The 18,679-nt window shown below is 34.1% G+C and overlaps 3 protein-coding genes and 1 pseudogene across 3 annotated transcripts; 2 read left to right on the top strand and 2 right to left on the bottom strand.

Moving 5' to 3' along the window:
- Positions 1-356: 356 nt before the first annotated feature.
- LOC106420846 (CRIB domain-containing protein RIC11) lies at positions 357-2,999 on the bottom strand. Its single transcript, XM_013861705.3, has 5 exons — positions 2,411-2,999; positions 1,826-1,978; positions 1,404-1,501; positions 1,086-1,188; positions 357-983 (listed from the first exon to the last, which is right to left on the bottom strand). The coding sequence occupies exons 2-5, from the start codon at positions 1,881-1,883 to the stop codon at positions 757-759; spliced, it is 486 nt and encodes a 161-aa protein (XP_013717159.1). The 5' UTR covers positions 1,884-1,978; positions 2,411-2,999; the 3' UTR covers positions 357-756.
- Positions 3,000-6,136: 3,137 nt separating this feature from the next.
- On the bottom strand, positions 6,137-8,357 carry LOC106420877. The gene is made up of 3 exons (XM_022705960.2): positions 8,213-8,357; positions 7,542-7,626; positions 6,137-7,458 (listed from the first exon to the last, which is right to left on the bottom strand). Exon 3 carries the CDS (start codon positions 6,800-6,802, stop codon positions 6,371-6,373), a length of 432 nt encoding a protein of 143 aa, XP_022561681.2. The 5' UTR covers positions 6,803-7,458; positions 7,542-7,626; positions 8,213-8,357; the 3' UTR covers positions 6,137-6,370.
- A 167-nt stretch (positions 8,358-8,524) lies between these two features.
- Positions 8,525-12,912, top strand: LOC106421008 (annotated as a pseudogene).
- A 351-nt stretch (positions 12,913-13,263) lies between these two features.
- On the top strand, positions 13,264-15,069 carry LOC106420823 (pentatricopeptide repeat-containing protein At4g21705, mitochondrial). The gene is made up of 2 exons (XM_013861679.3): positions 13,264-13,549; positions 13,631-15,069. The coding sequence occupies exons 1-2, from the start codon at positions 13,316-13,318 to the stop codon at positions 14,861-14,863; spliced, it is 1,467 nt and encodes a 488-aa protein (XP_013717133.2). The 5' UTR covers positions 13,264-13,315; the 3' UTR covers positions 14,864-15,069.
- Positions 15,070-18,679: the final 3,610 nt, after the last annotated feature.

The following is an 18,679-nucleotide window of genomic DNA, read 5'->3' as shown; positions in this document are numbered from 1 at the left end:
TACGAAAACTACTTACATTTTGAAACAAAAACTTTTTCCTAAAACTACTTACAATATGAAACGGAGGGAATATTAATTTTTACTCCTTTGTTTCTAAATGATATATCTTTTTCTGCATATATTAATTTTATTTTTAAATTAATGTTTTTGAATAAATACATTTTTGATTATGCATATATTAATTTTTATTTTTAATCATTTTCCATAATTTTAAATATATGTTTTTGAATAAATACAATTTTTTGAAATTTACAATTTATTAATATTAACTAATAATATAAAGTAGTAAATGTAAAACATGGAGTGCCTCTTTTGAAACAATTTTTTTATTTCGAAACTCATGTACAGCTCCTAAAGGCTAATCATACTTGCATACCCTTTATGCTAAAAGAAAATTAAACTTGAAAACAAATTAAACTAGTTTCTTTTAAGGAAAAAAATCAAGAGAGAGATATTAGATTAAATTTCTAATTTTCTATTAAATTCAGCCTAAAATTATTGATTCCTTGTAATAAGGAAATCCATTTCACCAATCTGCGAATCCCATTACAATAGAAAGTAAATAATTTTTCTCTCGCACAGATTCTATATATTTCTTTTTTTTTTTGTAATTCTTTCGACAATGTAAGTTGTTCAAATCCGAGAACTACAAAACAAAATGTCTTTGAACAAAAAAAATCACCAGAACTACCAAAAACTTTCCTTATGCATAATGTGTGACACAAGTTATGATTTTTTGTTTGTTTAAATTCACCTTCATGCATTAGAGTTCAACCGAGTTGTCATTGATTTGAACGAATATTTAGATAAACCTGTGGATCTCGAAGACTTTGGAGATTGTAATTTGGATCTTGGTGATGATGTAGATGGTTTCTTTCTCCTATTCTTGCTCTTAGTATGAACCTTGGATAGACCTACTGGAATTGGAGGCACATCCCTTAGCCTATCTGATATAGTTGGTTGGCTTGAGCTCTGTTCAAAATCTACATTTAAAAGAAATATAAATTTATATAATTGAGAAATTATTGAAAATGTATATAGAATTGTTCATACATTTCATTACTTAAAATGCAACCATAAATTACCAGTGGATGAAGAAGTGACCAAGAAAGAATTTGAATGTGTTGCATGACTAAAAGATGATGCTCTTGGAGATAAAGGCTCCACTGCTGCTTTAAATTCATTCATCTTCATCCACAGAAACGATTAAAATTTTAGATCAACATCAGCAAAAAACTAGAGTTTATGGCAAGTAAACCATAGAGTTGATGGCATACTCCTGAAGTCGGTTTTTGTTTGCTAAGTAAAATACAGTAGGAGAAAAATACCCTAATTATTTTTCTAAAACAAAAGTAAAAACAAAAACAAAGAAAAAACAAAAAAAAGTAGAGACAGAGCTTTACCCATGCAGGAGCACTGCCAGAGGAGCCCTCCCAGCCAACATGAGCCACGTGCTTTACTTCGGTTGGGTACCCAATTTCCATATCTCTTTCTTTCTCAACTGTTGACCAAATTATTTTTCATAAATAAATAACTTTATCACTTAAAACATCGCTAAGATAATTGGGTGTTCCCATGTGGATGAATAAAATGGACGATTGTGGCTGAAAATGAACCGGAATTTTTGTTTTTGGCGTGTGAGGCGTACTTGTACTTCAGAAATGTAGACGTTCATATATCTTAAGGTTACTTTTTTTATAAGTTACTTCTTGTTCAGAACTTACAGATTCTAATTAAATGGTATAAAGTTGCAAGAAAGTTTGATAAATCATATAACTTAGCTTGATATGATCAGAAATAACTGAAAATATGGTAAAAATGATACCAAATATATGAGAGATCGATCTGAAGCTTTTGTAGATTCCCTTCATCTTCATTGTCATTATTGATCGTCGATGGAGAAGATCACTAGCCACCTCCAAATGTTTATATCAGCTTCTTCTATTGTAATAAGCTTAACACAACCACTATCTCTTATCTGTTACAAAAGTAAAACAAAAAAAAAATTTATTAGAAAAATTAAAAAGAAAGAGTAGGAAACATAAACAACAGGAAAGAAAGGGAAATATATACGTATACATGTGATGGTTTATCCCATATGGAACAAGATTTAGCACATTCAATTTATGAGCACTCAAAAGCTTCAACAATCTATGATCCATCTGATTATAATACAGGTACATTAGTAAATAGTAACCGATCGATGATGCTATTAAAGTTAGGAATGCGTATTTTTTACCTAAGAGACAGAAATTGCAACTCTCAAAATGACATAGTAATCCCACAATATTTATCATATCACACACATCCACACACACACACATATATATATATTATTGTGAAGAAATGAAAGAGAGTTTTATTTTTCTCAAAATAAAAGAGAGTATCCATTAAGCGCAATAGTATGTACCTAAAGATTACAGATAGTGGTTGATGGAGAAAGCCTCTGAATGAATATACACAAAACATATGTGTCTCTCTAAGCAAATAGATAGTATCCCGTACAGAACACACAATAAATATCAAGATATAGCCAAATTGTGATGGTGGAGATGAATGAAGGAAGAAGTATGGCTTGATCGGGAAAAATATAAGAAAGTGGGGAACCATGATACTACTTGTCGTATACAATCATATATGTTAATAATTTATTTAACAAAAGATTCTTAGTCTATTATTGTAAGAATGTTTCAGAAAATAGATAAACATTGCCTAGTCGTGATACTATAACATATAGAACACGGTAATACGTGGATGACAATGATTTGTGATTTTCGATTTTATCATTCTTATACTGTTTACAGATTTGTGTTCGAAGATTCCTGTCATTCAGCGATTTTATTGATAAAAGAAACACTTTCTGTCAGTTATCTTGTTTTCATTCATCTTAATTAGGTAAATTTTGATTTCTTGATTGTGCGACTAGAATCATAATTAATATAGTTTGTATACATCATCATTTCCCACCAATAGTGTGTTTATATCAATCTACTAGCAGCAAATTAGTAATTTTCATAAGAAAACTTAGGAAAATATAGGATTTAGAGCAGTATGATAGTCAATGGTCACAACTGTATAATGCATGCATATTGAATTAAACAATGCAGCTTTCGCAGATTTGTTCAACACACGCTTTGTGTGTTCTACCTTTCTTTGATACCTCGACAACTATAATGTTCGTTAGCTGTATATACATACAATGACCAGTGCCATACAATTTTAAATACAATGAAAGGCTGAAGCCTGTAGTCTAGGAGTTTTGTTATTGATTTATATATTTTGATTGATTTACAAATCTATATGTATTATTTATAAATCCAATTAAAATATGCAGATTTTTAAAAAATTTCGGATTAGTATTCACAAATCCAGAAGTTTTTTCTCGGATTTGAGTCTTTGTATTTTTAACAAAAAAATCCAAACAAATTCATTCAAATCCATTATACAATCAAATTTATTAATAAATATGTACGATAGAATAACACTTGTTGATTCGATATAGAATTTATGAATCATTAAACCTATAACACATGATTTTAACATAAATTTGAAAATGATAGAACCAATAACACTAGATTTAGTTCGGATTTTCAAATTCATTAAACTACAACAACCAATAACCCCCACTTAAAAAATTTAAGAACAGTAGTATTTATAAACCAAGTAATTGGTTTATATATTTTGATTGATGTAGAAATCCATGTAGTATTTATAAATCCAAGTAAAATATGAAGATTTTTAAAAAATTTCGGATTAGTATTTACAAATCCGGAGGTTTTTCCTCGGATTTGAGTCTTTGTATTTTTAACAAAAAAAGATTCAAACAAATTCATTCAAATCCATTATAAAATCAAATTTATTAGTAAATCCATACGATTGAATAACACTTGATTTGATATAGAATTTATGAATCATTAAACCAATAACACATGATTTTAATACAGATTTGAAAATCATAGAACCAATAACACTAGATTTAGTTCAAATTTTCAAATCCATTAAAATACAACAACCAATAACCCACACGTAATCTTTAAAGATAAAAGACAAATGCAAAAGACTGTTGAAAAGAGTATATGTATTGTAAGAGCATCACCAACGAGTATGCTCAAATGAAGATTTTAATAACAAAAAAAATATTTTTGATGTATTTTAGTTTTTTATTTAAACTTTATTTTTTAATAGAGTCTAATCAATTAAAAAAAGACACTTGTCTCTAAAACTTTTCAGTAAATTTCTAAAAGTTCATTTCTTAAAACCAATAGTTTTAAATTTTTTACTGTACTATTACTTTTAGTTTCTTATTAACTAAGGACCTATTAGCATATTGTGGTTGGTCATGCTCTAAGGTGAAGTGATCTATGGTTTATAACATTGAAGAAATTCAAACGCTCTATGTGATCGACTTATTTAGCCTTCGTTCCAAAATTTGAACTATTATATTATACTATGTAACTCGTAAATAGAGTATTGTGATGGACTAATTTGACCTAGTCTTAATCTGGTCTTGGTTTATTGTCCTGTTAGGTACAGCTATGTTTATCATGGCTACGGCTAACAAGAAAAAGGAGCATATATGGCCTTGGAACGATGCGATAGACTTGGTTTTTATACATTTATAAGATTCCATATAAATTAATTTATCACTGATAAGTCGTATTAATGAGTTTTGCTTTTCTGGAAAATATGTATATCTCCTAGCTATAAATTTATAAGTAGAACTACGAAAGTCATCATTTTTAATTGTTTTACTAGATTTTGACTCGCGTTTTCAAATTTTTTTTTTTTTCAACTGACAAATATTTAGTAAATGCCATATTTCATATATTTGTGTTTTATTTTATAAAAGACTTAAACTTTTTATCTTTCTTTATCATGTTTCATTTTAAATGACTATTTATGTTTAAAAAATTAAATTTTATTTCTTTAATGAATTAAGTTGGTATAACTCTGATAAATTAATTTTATTATGTGGTTAATATTTTTAATAAAAAAATTATATACTTTTAGTACAGATTTATATTTTTCAATGAAAAAATTCAATTTTTTTTTATGAATGATTAAATTATATTAAGAAAAGAAACAAAATAATTAAGAATGGTTGAAATAAAATTATTTGAACTTTGACTCAATGGCCCAAAGGAAAAAAAATGTGAGAATTTGATCTAATTTCTTAATTGACCCAAAGGGCACAAGAAAGATCTGATGTGGACAGTGAGCTGGATCCGAAAAAATGACCCAATATAGATGTGTTATTAATATTAATATTAACTGTCCTTAATGAAACATGCAATGTTAGTAAAGAAATGACAAGTTAAGGTAAAAAGAACAATATGATCCTGCTTTAATAGTATATATTATCTCTGTTCCTAAAAGATAGACTTTTTAGTATTTTCACGGATATTAAGAAAACATATTAAACTACCATAATAAATGTATCGTTTTCTGTAATTTTCAAATTTCAATAACTTTTAACCAATAATAATTCAATAAAATCAATTAATTTTCCTGAAGTTTACAATTTTTTCATAGAAAACACAAAAAATACATCTTTCTGAAACAAACGTTTTTTCTAGAAAGTCTATCATTAAGAAACAGAGGGAGTATAAGTGATTGTTTAATATTCCCTCCGTTTCGAAAAAATATTTTAGACTTTTCATGCGTATTAAAAAAAACAAACTTGATTGTAAATGCATTGTTTTTTTGGAATAACAATTTTCCATAACTTTTAACCAATAGAAATCCAATAAAAATTATTAAATTTTTTGAAATTTATAATTTTTCATTAAATAATATATTGAAAAAGTAAAAAAAAATATTTTTTTAAAACATTTTTTTTTTGTTAGAATGTGGATCTTTCTCAAAAGGAGTGAGTACTCAGCATTAAACTTTTAACTGAAAAACATTAATAAATGTGGAAGTTAGTTAACATAATTGTTTAATTCGGCGACAACAGTTGGTTAACAATAACAATAGACAATTCAGAGCAGTAAAATAAGTTTCCATCAATTATTGCCACGAACCTACCATTTTCATAAGTTATTTAAATGAACAGACAATAATAGTCCTTTTTTTAATCATTTTATTTTGGGCATCAGATCATATTCGAAGCCTCACAGAGTCACAGATCCTCTCATGGCTAATAATAACCACACAATATTATAATTTTATTTATTTTCTACAACAATAATTAGAAATATATCTTTTTTAAAAAAATGGAGAATATGTGGGTGTGCAACAAAACATAAAACTCTTCAGAATAAAGCAAAGCGCTCTTCATATTTTTAAAAATAAAAATAAAAACAATTCGTGTAATATACAAGTAAGGTAAAAATCATATTTAAAAAAAATCAAAATCCAATTTTCTACTTTAAATCGTTGCAGGGTAAGTAAGTTCGATGGTTTTTTCTTTGCGATACCTAAAGAAGTAAACCAAAGTGAAAACCACAAGAAGCGCAACACCGGAGACGCCACAGATGATACTGGCCGCAAGAAACACGTGCCTCATCACGTGATCACGCTTGTTCGCAGCTCCGTCACGCCACCACGAGTCATCGTCGCCGTCTGCCTCTGAAGCTTTTGGGAGGAGCTGAGGAGGAGGAGAATGGGAATCTCCGAAAAAGGACATCACTATACCGGGAGGTGAGTGAGATTCAGTCGGTGGTGAGCTGAACTGATACTGTAGACCATGATCGGAAGGTCGTATGCCTTGGGAGAATGATTTTCCGGCGAAGATGAAGATTAATGAAACAGTGAACGTGAAGAGAGACGCAGATCTAACGCGGTTTAAGGGAAGAGCCATGTGAAGAGAGAGTTTTTTTTTGTATTTTCCTCGTCAAACTAGTAAAGCAGATGATGTTGATGAGCTCAAACGACACCGTTTGTTACGTGGGTTCATAAATGGTTAGGTGTGACGAAGAAGATACCACCAAGTCACCAACTCTTAATCGACAAGATTAGGTCATGATGTTCTTTTTGTTTCCTTCATTAACAAGAAATAAAGATTTGCAACAGAAAAACTCTTATCTCATTTGACTAATTTACTCCGGGATTCAATATTGAGTTCTTTAGTTTAATATAAGTACCACATGTTGCCAATTTCACAATATAACGTTTCTCTATTGTGACATGTGGGTAAAAGAACTTGTAGAAGATGAATTAGATAGCAAAAACCCAAATATCAATATCTAGTTTCATTAATATGCCTTATGGACTAAAAGGTCACAAGGTCCATCCGTGGGACGAGTCCCACTAATATACTCTCCATTACGCTGAACATTAATACTCCCTCATGTCAGATTACAAAGCGTTTTGATGTCAAGCAGAACTTGTAGGAACATCCTCATTAGAAGGAGGCTGCATTGGTCTTTTAGCTCGTGGTGGTGGTTGTGGCTTTGGTGGCGGTGGTGGTGGTCTCTTTGGTTTCACCTTATTGACTTCCTCAGATTCAACTCCAAACTGTACGATGACAGAAACAGTGCGTTAAGAAGAAGAAAAATTGCAAAAGCATCAAAATGAGGGTTGAAACATGGATATCAAACCTTGTAACCACAGCCTGCGACACATGCATGAAAGCATTCCTGAGTTGTATAAAACAGGGGGCATATATAATCCTGAAAGAGAGTGCTATAAAACAACAACACAAAGGGTTTCAGCTAGCTTCTCTGATTGCGAATGGAATCAAGAGATAAAAAATGTAAAACTCTCATCAGAAAAGTCCAAACCAAGCCCTTTTACTAAGTATACATATTTGTGCAATAGTCCAGAGAAGCAGCATCGATGCGGAAGCATCTTTACAACACTTGTTCAACTTAGATTCCTCTACCTCCTATTAACCATTTTCACATATACATGAGCTGGATGGAGACATGCCACATTCTACAAATATACATTATTAACCAAGAAGCAAGACGGTGTTCTTTTAACACTTTCTTCATCTAACCAAAGAAGTGATCATTCTCCCAATGTCTCAGTAAAACAGTATGATTAGGGTTTTACAACCTAAGCACCCTGACAATAACATTTTCCCCTAAACAAAAATGTAGACCAATGGACTTCCTTGTGAATCATCCATTATCCAGAAATTAGAAACCTAGTCCACATATCGAAATCGATTTCAAATAATTTACCAGATTAACAGCGATTGTAATCATTTCATAGCTAAACCATCCAAACAAATGAGCCAAGAATCAAATTCGAGGGAGATACTTACATGGAATCTGCGTCAGAGCTGCATACTTATGCGTGCATTGACTTCCCACACGGCGGCGTCCATTGCTGCGGTATCATCTCTCTCTATCTCCCTCCGCCTTCACTCTCCGTCGGCCGAAGCAAAACCAAAAAAAAAAAAAAGAGCTGGGACTTTGTTTATATAATTAAGGGTATTATCGTCATTCAACAGTCCAAGCGCCTTTAAAATCAAACCGGACGGTTTCTATCAATGCCTGAAACCGGTTATCTAATCGAGCCGGTTAGTTCCATAAATAGCAAGCCACTCGAGGCCGTCTCATTCTCCTCTGTTGCTGTTCGCTTGAGCAGTGTGTGTTGTGCGCTCTCTCAGATAGAAATAGAGTACAATAACGAATACGAGCAGGAACCGACCCACAATCATGCATTATTGAGAAAATTTGAAGTATCATTTTAGTGGATCCCTTTTTGACTTGACATCTTCTTTAATGCAGCTTTTCAGAAAGCTAACGAGGGATGTGAGATCTTATGTTCAGAAGGTCTCTTACGTAGTTACTCTTTCTTGAGTCGATAACTTTTATTCTAGTTTCTATTCCGTGTTTGGAAGTCTGACTCATGTCGTTTTAACAGTGCGTTGACAATGGCAAAGAAGTCAATCTTCAATTTGCCATTAAGGCAAAAACAATTACCTCTGGCCTGAAATATTCTTCTCTTGCTACTGGGAACTGGGGCCAGGCAAACGCTGCTGGCACAAGAGCTGGAGTCTCTCAGGTTAGGATATTTATTTATTTGTTCTTCCTTATTCAGCTCAGATCATTTCCTTAGATATGGCATTAGCTTTACAGTTTTGGTTTATCATAGTTTGTCACATGATTTACGGTTCTAAAAAGTCTTCACTTACACTAGGTTTTAAATTGGTTAACATATGCTTCCACTTTGTCGCATTTGAGGCGTCTCAATTCTCCTATTGGGCGTGAAGGTAAGGGGCCTCGTTCTTTTCCTGCACTTATATGCTGTGTCACTTTTTCTGATAGTGCAGTTCGTGTATTTTAGTCATAGTTCAGTTTATTATTCACCTCCTTGCAAGGTAGAGTGGCTTGTAGTTCTCATTTTCCACTTGAATGCTAATCGAGTCGTATATGGCAGGAAAATTGGCGAAACCAAGACAACTGCACAACTCACAGTGGGGTATGATGTGCCCTGCTGAAACACCTGAAGGACAGGTATAATTGTTACATTTATAGAAATAAGATTGTTCTGGGTTTCAGTTACTTCCATTGCTTATTGTGGCTTTGCTTTTCCAGGCTTGTGGTCTAGTGAAAAATTTGGCGCTCATGGTCTACATTACAGTTGGGTCAGCTGCTTATCCCATCTTGGAAGAATGGGGGACTGAGAATTTTGAGGTTTGTAGCACTTCACACTTGGTTACTCACTCAATTTCTGTTACTTTGTTTCGGGTACTCAAGGTTTTAACTTGATTGCAGGAAATATCTCCATCAGTAATACCCCAAGCCACAAAAATCTTTGTCAATGGAATGTGGGTTGGAGTTCATTGAGATCCTGACATGTTGGTGAAAACTTTGAGACGTTTGAGAAGAAGGGTAAGCATGCAGTTTCTTTCCCGTTTGCAAATATTTTCGCCACTAAATTGCAACGTTTTGTAAGTGATATATTCCGTTAAAAAAGGAGGTGATATATTACGTTCTCTTGCAGGTTGATGTTAACACTGAAGTTGGCGTTGTTAGAGATATTCGTCTGAAAGAGCTCCGGATTTACACTGGTTATGGTCGTTGTAGTCGTCCCTTGTTTATTGTGGATAACCAGAGGCTGTTAATAAAGAAGAAAGATATCTATGCTTTGCAACAAAGGGTAAATTTCTAGTCTTCTGCTCTCAAAATACCTTTTCTTATAACTTGATTGAACCAACATTCTTTTTATAACGCAGGAAAGTGCAGAAGAAGACGGTTGGCATCATCTAGTTGCAAAGGGGTTTATAGAATACATTGACACAGAGGAAGAGGAGACTATTATGATATCCATGACTATTAATGTGAGTAATAGAATGTCTGAAGGTTGAATTTAAGATGTGAATAGATGCACTTTTGGCCATTACAGAAAACTCAATTCTAGTTTTGTTTCAGGATCTGGTTCAAGCTAGACTCCGTCCCGATGAGGCATATTCTGAAACTTACACACATTGTGAGATTCACCCTTCTTTGATATTGGGCGTTTGTGCTTCGATTATACCATTTCCTGACCATAATCGGGTTTTTTCTCTCTTTAATTTACTTGTCTATAAGAAACAATTTAGTTATGTAAATTCAAATTTATGCTAACTATCTCGTGTACTTTTTTCTGCCACTTCTGCGTTTTTTCTTTTGAATTTAGTCGCCCCGTATCACGTATCAATCTGCTATGGGAAAGCAAGCGATGGGAATATATGTCACCAATTACCAATTTCGCATGGTATGTTTCCAGGCTTTCCCTCCCATCTCTTGTTGTAACACTACTTGCTTTAATGATACTGTTATCATTGTTCTATTAACCAGGATACCTTAGCCTATGTTCTCTATTACCCTCAAAAGCCTCTGGTCACCACAAGAGCTATGGAGCATCTTCACTTTAGGCAACTTCCAGCAGGAATTGTGAGTTAATTTGCTTAAAATCTTTCAGCATCCAGCTTTTATTCTTCTATCAGTTCTCTCAAATGTTGATTTTCTCTTATTGTGTAGAATGCTATTGTTGCCATTTCTTGCTATTCTGGATATAATCAGGAAGATTCTGTCATCATGAATCAGTCTTCAATAGATCGTGGTTTCTTTAGATCCTTGTTCTTTCGGTCTTACAGGTGAGTATGCCGCCACACGTGGACATCTTCTTTTGGTCTGTCCATTTATTTATACTGCAATCTTTCTGTGGGCAGAGATGAGGAGAAAAAAATGGGGACGCTAGTCAAAGAAGACTTTGGGCGTCCAGATAGAGCAAGTACAATGCTAAGACATAATTTGACACTTGCGACTCATATATTTATGTGGTGCTTATTGTTAGCGGCGTTTAACACTTTAGTGTTTCTGCTGCAGGGTATGCGACATGGTTCATATGAGAAGCTGGACGATGATGGTCTTGCACCTCCTGTAAGTATAAAATTTATTGTTACTTTAGTAGTTATATCTGATCTGATTAGGCGATTAATTTAAGAATGTATATCATACAATTTTTTTTTTCTTTTCGGGTATAGGGTACCAGAGTTTCAGGTGAAGATGTAATCATTGGGAAAACCACTCCAATATCTCAAGACGAGGCTCAAGGTCAATCATCGCGATACACTAGACGTGATCACAGTATAAGCTTGCGACATAGTGAAACCGGAATGGTGGATCAGGTAACTTTGGTATTTCCTTGCAGTTAGAGTTTAGTTAGTTTCAGGACTGAACTATTTTGGCAACTGATCATATCTTTGTTTAAACATAAACCTGGGCTTCTGATAGTTCTCTATTCATGTACCTTTTGGACTTCTCTTGTAGGTGTTATTGACCACAAATGCAGATGGCTTGAGGTTCGTGAAAGTGAGGGTGAGATCCGTTCGTATTCCTCAGATTGGAGACAAATTTAGTAGTAGACACGGTCAGAAGGGAACCGTTGGCATGACGTACACACAGTTGGACAATTGAAGGCATCACTCCTGATATCATCGTGAACCCGCATGCTATTCCGTCTCGGATGACAATTGGTCAGCTTATCGAGTGCATCATGGGAAAAGTGGCAGCGCACATGGGAAAAGAAGGAGATGCGACTCCTTTTACAGATGTGACGGTAACTTTGCAATGTTCCCTTAGTTGCTCGGTTAGCTGTGACTTGGTTATAAATTTGATCATTGTGGTGTTTTCAGGTGGATAACATAAGCAAAGCGCTCCATAAGTGTGGCTACCAAATGCGTGGATTCGAGAGAATGTACAATGGGCACACGGGCAGACCACTCACAGCTATGATATTCCTTGGGCCAACATACTACCAGAGGTTGAAGCATATGGTGGATGACAAGATTCACTCGCGTGGACGAGGTCCTGTGCAGATCTTAACAAGACAACCAGCTGAAGGGCGATCACGTGACGGTGGTCTGCGATTTGGAGAAATGGAGCGTGACTGCATGATTGCACATGGAGCTGCAAACTTCGTGAAAGAGAGGCTGTTTGATCAGAGCGATGCGTATAGGGTGCATGTGTGTGAAACCTGTGGGCTCATCGCCATTGCAAATCTGAAGAAGAATTCTTTTGAATGCAGAGGTTGCAAGAACAAAACAGATATCGTTCAGGTAAGTCTCCAGATTGTGTTTATAAACGATCTTGTTTTCAATGCTCATTTGTTTGATACGTTTTTCACAGGTTCACATTCCATATGCTTGCAAACTGCTCTTTCAAGAGCTTATGTCAATGGCGATTACCCCCAGGATACTTACCAAAGGCCTGAAATCAGCTAAAGGCCGAAAGTGAAAAGGCTTTGCTCTCTGGTTTTTGTAGAAACATTGTGAGCTTTTCGTGTTCTCGTTTTCTAGTATCTTTATAACAAAACCAAACTACGAGTTTGTGTTTCCTTTATTTGTATACTTTCTGAAATTAGAAACTAGAGAGGTATACTTTCATGTTGAAGGAAGTAACAACACAACTTTTGCCTGAAGAAGTACTTTATAACAGCTGAAACTGACTTGAGAAAAGAAAGTGTTTTTTCCTGCTTGGTCTTAGTTTTGGCCTAAAACAATCTTTCAAATGCTTCAGTAGAGAGAAGATATGATCAGTTCCCAATGAATCCATATCTTCACAAAACATCTTTTTGTCATAACCATTCTTCCTCAAGTCTCTGTTTCGTCTCTGCTCTGAAACAGCGTTCACTTTTGAAATTTCATCTACTTCAATTAACTCGCATCATTGAGTCTGTTGCAGATAGAGAAGCAAATTGAATTGCATTCGAAGGTTTTTTTGAGGGTTAAGGTTCAAAGTTTTAAGCATCAAGTTTAAATTGAATTATAACCAAAGTTTAAGGTCTAATTTGCAAATATCATAAACCTTTTTAAAAATCACTAAAACATGTTGTTCAGAATCGAGAAGCAGAGTCTCCGCCGCATTTCTTCACCATGAACATACTCCGACGAATCCCGGCGAATCTGTTCACAAGCAGATACTACTACACAAACAGAGTAAAAAAGACGACCCTTTACTCCAAAATCAGTCCTTTAGGAAACCCTAAATCAAGCGTCTACCCAGAACTCCAGAACTGGGTCCACTCCGGCAACAAAGTCTCCGTCGCTGAGCTCATCCGCATCGTCCACGACCTCCGCAGACGCAAACGCTTCCTCCACGCCCTCGAGGTCCCTTCCCCTTTTCCCTCCCTCTCTCTCTAAAGCAAGTACCTTTTTTCTCTCTAAAACCCTTTTAATCCTCTCCCACAGGTTTCGAAATGGATGAAGGAGACAGGCGTATGCATCTTCTCCCCGTCGGAACACGCCGTCCACCTCGACCTCGTAGGCAGAGTCCACGGCTTCGTCTCCGCGGAAGCCTACTTCGAAAGCCTCAAGGAACAGCACAAGAACGACAAGACTCACGGAGCGCTTCTCAACTGCTACGTCAGGCAGCTGGACGTCGAGAAGTCTCTGTCGCATTTCGAGAAGATGAAGCAGTTGGGTTACGCTTCCTCGCCTCTTACGTACAACAACATCATGTGCCTCTACACTAACATAGGTCAGCACGACAAGGTTCCTCGTGTGTTGGATGAGATGAAGGAGGAGAATGTCGCTCCTGATAATTATAGTTTTAGGATTTGTATTAATGCTTTTGGTGTTATGAATGATCTTGAGAGGATTGGTGAGATCTTACGGGATATGGAGACAGTGGATTGGAACACTTATGCTGTTGCTGCCAAGTTTTATATCGACGGTGGGGACCGTGATAAGGCCGTTGAGCTTCTGAGAATGTCTGAAAGTAGGTTGGAGAGTAAAGATGGGGAAGGTTACAGTCATCTTATAACGCTTTATGCGAGGTTAGGTGACAAGGGAGAGGTGTTGAGGCTATGGGAGTTGGAGAAGGACGCTTGTAAGAGACGGATCAATCAGGACTATCTAACGGTGTTACAGTCGCTTGTGAAGATTGATGCTTTGAAAGAAGCTGAGGAAGTGGTTAAAGAATGGGAATCATCGTCAGGGAACTGTTACGATTTTCGAGTTCCGAGTGTCGTGATTCGTGGGTACGCTGGGAGAGGTATGGAGGAGAAAGCAGAAGCGATGCTTGAAGATTTGGGGAAGAGAGGGAAAGGTACTACGCCTGATTCTTGGGGGCTTGTGGCTGCTGCTTATGTTGAAAAGGGTGTTTTGGATAATGCTTACAAGTGTTTGAAAACGGCTTTAGGTGTAGAAGTGGGGAAGAGGAAATGGAGACCTGGGGTGAAGGTGGTGACAAGCGTTTTGAGTTGGCTTGGGAATGAAGGGAGCTTGAGGGAAGTAGAAAGCTTTGTTGCGTCTCTTAGGAGTTGTATGGGTGTGAACAGAGAGATGTATCATGCTCTTGTCAAGGCTGATATAAGAGAAGGCGGAAGCAACGTTGACACCTTGTTGCAGCGTATGAAAGAGGACAAGATTGAAACCGATGAAGAAACAATGGCTATTCTCAGCACAAGAAGTCACTGCTGAGATTTTCTTATTCTTCTTACTATGCGTTTTGACTTTTGAAGATGAGTTTTGCTTCAACGACCTAATAGTTGATACCACAAGCACCAGAATCTTTTTGATGTTGTTCCTCTGTTCTTGTTCAAGTGCCACTTGCTCTTATATTGAACAACTATAACAGAACGGAGTGTTGGGACACTATTTGGATTATTGAAGTTTATATTCCACTCTGTAACAACTTATGTTACACAAAAGGGATTATTATTTACACCCAAAAACGAAAAGACAAGATTGAGTTGCATGTCAACAAAAATAAACAGACTGCTGTAGCTATTTTCATTTGTTCTAATTAACTATTTGTAGTATTAGTTTAATTTACTCAAATTTCAGATCACATTAAAAAAATTCGGATCACAATATTGTAAGACTTGACTTCCAAATTAGCATGTATCTCACTATATGATCTATAACTAGAATGATGATATGTTGACAAGTGCAACATTAAGGTGAACTTAAGACCAAAAAACATTAACGTGAACGCAATCTGCTTTTAAGCTTCTTTGTTTTCACTGTATTGTCCAATATTTTTGCCAGTTAATTTATTTGTAATTGACTATTTGTTTGCTTAATTACAATTTTTTTTGTTAACACTCTTTGAAGCAAAAAGTTTCAAAACATTACTTATGTTTGGATCTGATTTCTCAAACGCAACATATATGTTTAAAAGGTTTCTATTTTTATAAGAAATAACATTCTCACAAGTTTTTTTGTGCTAATAACATTTTAATTTTATCTGGCGAAATATAACTTTGTGATCGTACATATCCGTTTTGTCTTTATGTATGTATGTGGACGTAATATACAAAGCTATATTCATCTATCATGGACGAATGTCGTTATTTTATAAGGTATATTAATTGCTAATCAGATGGATTATCTATAAACTAAATGGCCACTTGCTTATCTCGAGATAAAGAAAACCCAAAGTTTGATAAGATGAATGATTCGGCGGGATAATTCACTGTACTTATATTTCTATATCCAGATCTTGTCGTGTTCGTTTTAGATTTAAGCCGTGGTTTCCTTATTAAATTCATCACCGAATCAAAGTAACATTGAAGTCAGAAATCTTACATCAGCCATTTTTGTCACCAATTCTTCTTCTTATCCTTTTAAATTGTAAAAATAAAAATATGACTAAACAGTTGAACAAGAATACAATTGATACGTGTGTGTGTTTAAACAATGTGCAAGTGAGTTCGTTTTTAGTTACGTTGATCAAGGTGTTTGAGGTGGACATAAACTCCCATGTTTTTTTTTTTAACATATAACCTCCCCTGTTGATGACCCCAAGGGAGTCTACTTCGTTTTACATAAGCGCTACCTTTAATCATTTGATTTTATATATATATCCTTCTAGTCTCTAAGTTGTTCAAACTAACCACATTCATGTTCGTATACATTTAGGGTAAATAAACCATATAATCTGATACACCAACAAAATATTCGTCTAATAACATAGATATCGAATGGTGATGGATTTATTATTAGTTAAGTTCTGCTTGATCGCTATATAATAAATGGCATAAATTCTCAGTTGTTCTTGTAGAGATTGATATGGTTTCGAGTTTCGACGTACGTTTCTTCGGGTTATATATACGTGACCTAATCCATTAACGGATTCACCGAACCTAGACAGCAATTACTGAAGTCGACGTCAGCCAATTTTCACACTTATTGCTTCTTATACTTATCTCTAAAACGTACAAGAAAAAAATATGACTTCAGAAACTACATGAAAAACAATATATATTTACGTATGTTTAAACATCGAACAAGTGTTTTTCTTTGTTAGTTATGTTGATTAGAATGTACGAGATTGACAATAAGCTCAAATTCTATGTAGTGTTAGTATTGATAATCACAACGACCTCGTTCTCGTGTGATATACGCTCTCTCGTATATCATTTGATTTTATAGTAATACAATCTTATCTCCTAGTGGCTAGGAGTGAAGACTTTCTTTTCAGTTTTCACGTTTATATCATTTGATTTTATAGTCACACACAAAGTCATCAACGTAACTTATGCTACTTGTTTGTTAAAACGTTAGATGCTCACGCTCCAATTTTTGTTTATATATTTTGTTATGACCATTTAGATTGTTATGGATAACATTTTGTACAAATATAATCTATAAGTAATGGACAAGTTCTTCAAAACATGCGGTCTTATATAAATTCTTATAACCTCAATTTTTATAGATATGGCACCTAGAGGATATTTTAACCGTTACTTATCAGCTATATATCACCTATAATCGAGTGGCAGAGCTAGGAAAATTTGTCAAGAGGGTCAATTCATAATTAACATATATCATAGGGGTCAATTACCTAAAATTTACACCATTTTTTCCAGTTTTCTAAAGAAAAATACATGTAAAAAAATTTTGTTTGTAAATTCATATGGGGCAACTGACCCACATGCTATCAACGTACCTCCGCCACTGCTATAATCGGCGATGTCACTCGGGAGTGATATTTAACTATAAAATATTCAAACAATGTGGAAACATTGTTCTATTATTAAATACGAAAAGTAAATAAAGTAGAAGCACCTTGATTGGTTATGATAATAAAGTTGATAAGTAATGTACAGAGCAGAATAGATAATTGATAGCGCTTATAATATATTGACCAAAAGCACTTTCTCATAATCCCGTGGTTTAATAACTAATCACACACTTATTATACTGAAACTTCTATAAATTAATAATGTTGAGACTACACCAAAACTATAATTTTTTCATTAATTTGTAGAGATATTAATTTATCGATATACTAATTGAACCAAAAATTTCATTTTAGACTATAATATTATATTATTTTATAGAGATTTTTAGTGTATATTAATTTATAGAGTATTAATTTAAAAATATTATACTGTACTTATTTAAAGAGCTGTTAGTGGAAACGTCAAGTTGAAGATGCAAATATCATAGTGCTGTGGAATCAAAGTCAAAAGGTGCCGCTTTTGTCTATTGGTAATATTTATTCATATCGTTCTTGCAGTTTCCACGTAGTAACCACCGATCACTAATGGCCAAATTGTTTTCTAAGAGAAAGTAAATCGACCAAAATCGTGGTTGGGAGTGAATATTAGTTCCGTTCCAAAAAGATCCATGTTTTAGAAATAAATTTCGTTTCAAAAAAATACATTCTTTTATATATTTTCAAAGCATAAATTAATTGAAAATTGTAAACTTCAAAAAACTTAATTGTGTTTGCTAAAATTTTACTGGTTAATTTTTTTAGGAAATAGTTAATTACAAAAAATAATGCATTGATAACTAAAATATGATATATTTTCTTAGTAAATGTGAAAAAATTAAAACATACATTTTTCTGAAAAAAAAGACGCCAGATAATTTATACATTACAGTTTTACTAGTGATACTAGTGATATAATTTTTCCATGAAAAGTTTTAGTCAGCCCTTTGGAGTCAGATATAAATCCCAAAACTTGGTTAAATATGTATTAACTACCGTGTCATTGGTTTGTGATATTGAATTCTAAAAGTATTTCAGAAGTTAAAAACATAGGCATAGTATTATTTATTACTAACTTCTACTTTTTAGCCACAACCATTTAGTCTATTAATTTTTTTAAATAAAAGTTCTGATTTTTCTGAATGTCATTTTCGTTGGTAGACATAAAGCTTTTTTGGTTGGATGAATTTAGAAATATTTAAACTGAATTTGGAGAACAGCTTGCAAACGAAACATCCTTCAAGTTTCCATTTGATTCCTCGAATTGGCTGCTTAATTATCATGCTTAAAAA

The sequence above is a fragment of the Brassica napus genome, chromosome C7, assembly GCF_020379485.1.
Source record: "Brassica napus cultivar Da-Ae chromosome C7, Da-Ae, whole genome shotgun sequence".
In the NCBI taxonomy this organism is placed as follows: Eukaryota; Viridiplantae; Streptophyta; class Magnoliopsida; order Brassicales; family Brassicaceae; genus Brassica; species Brassica napus.
Note: the sequence above shows the minus strand (reverse complement) of the source record. Positions and strands in the feature narration are given on the sequence as shown.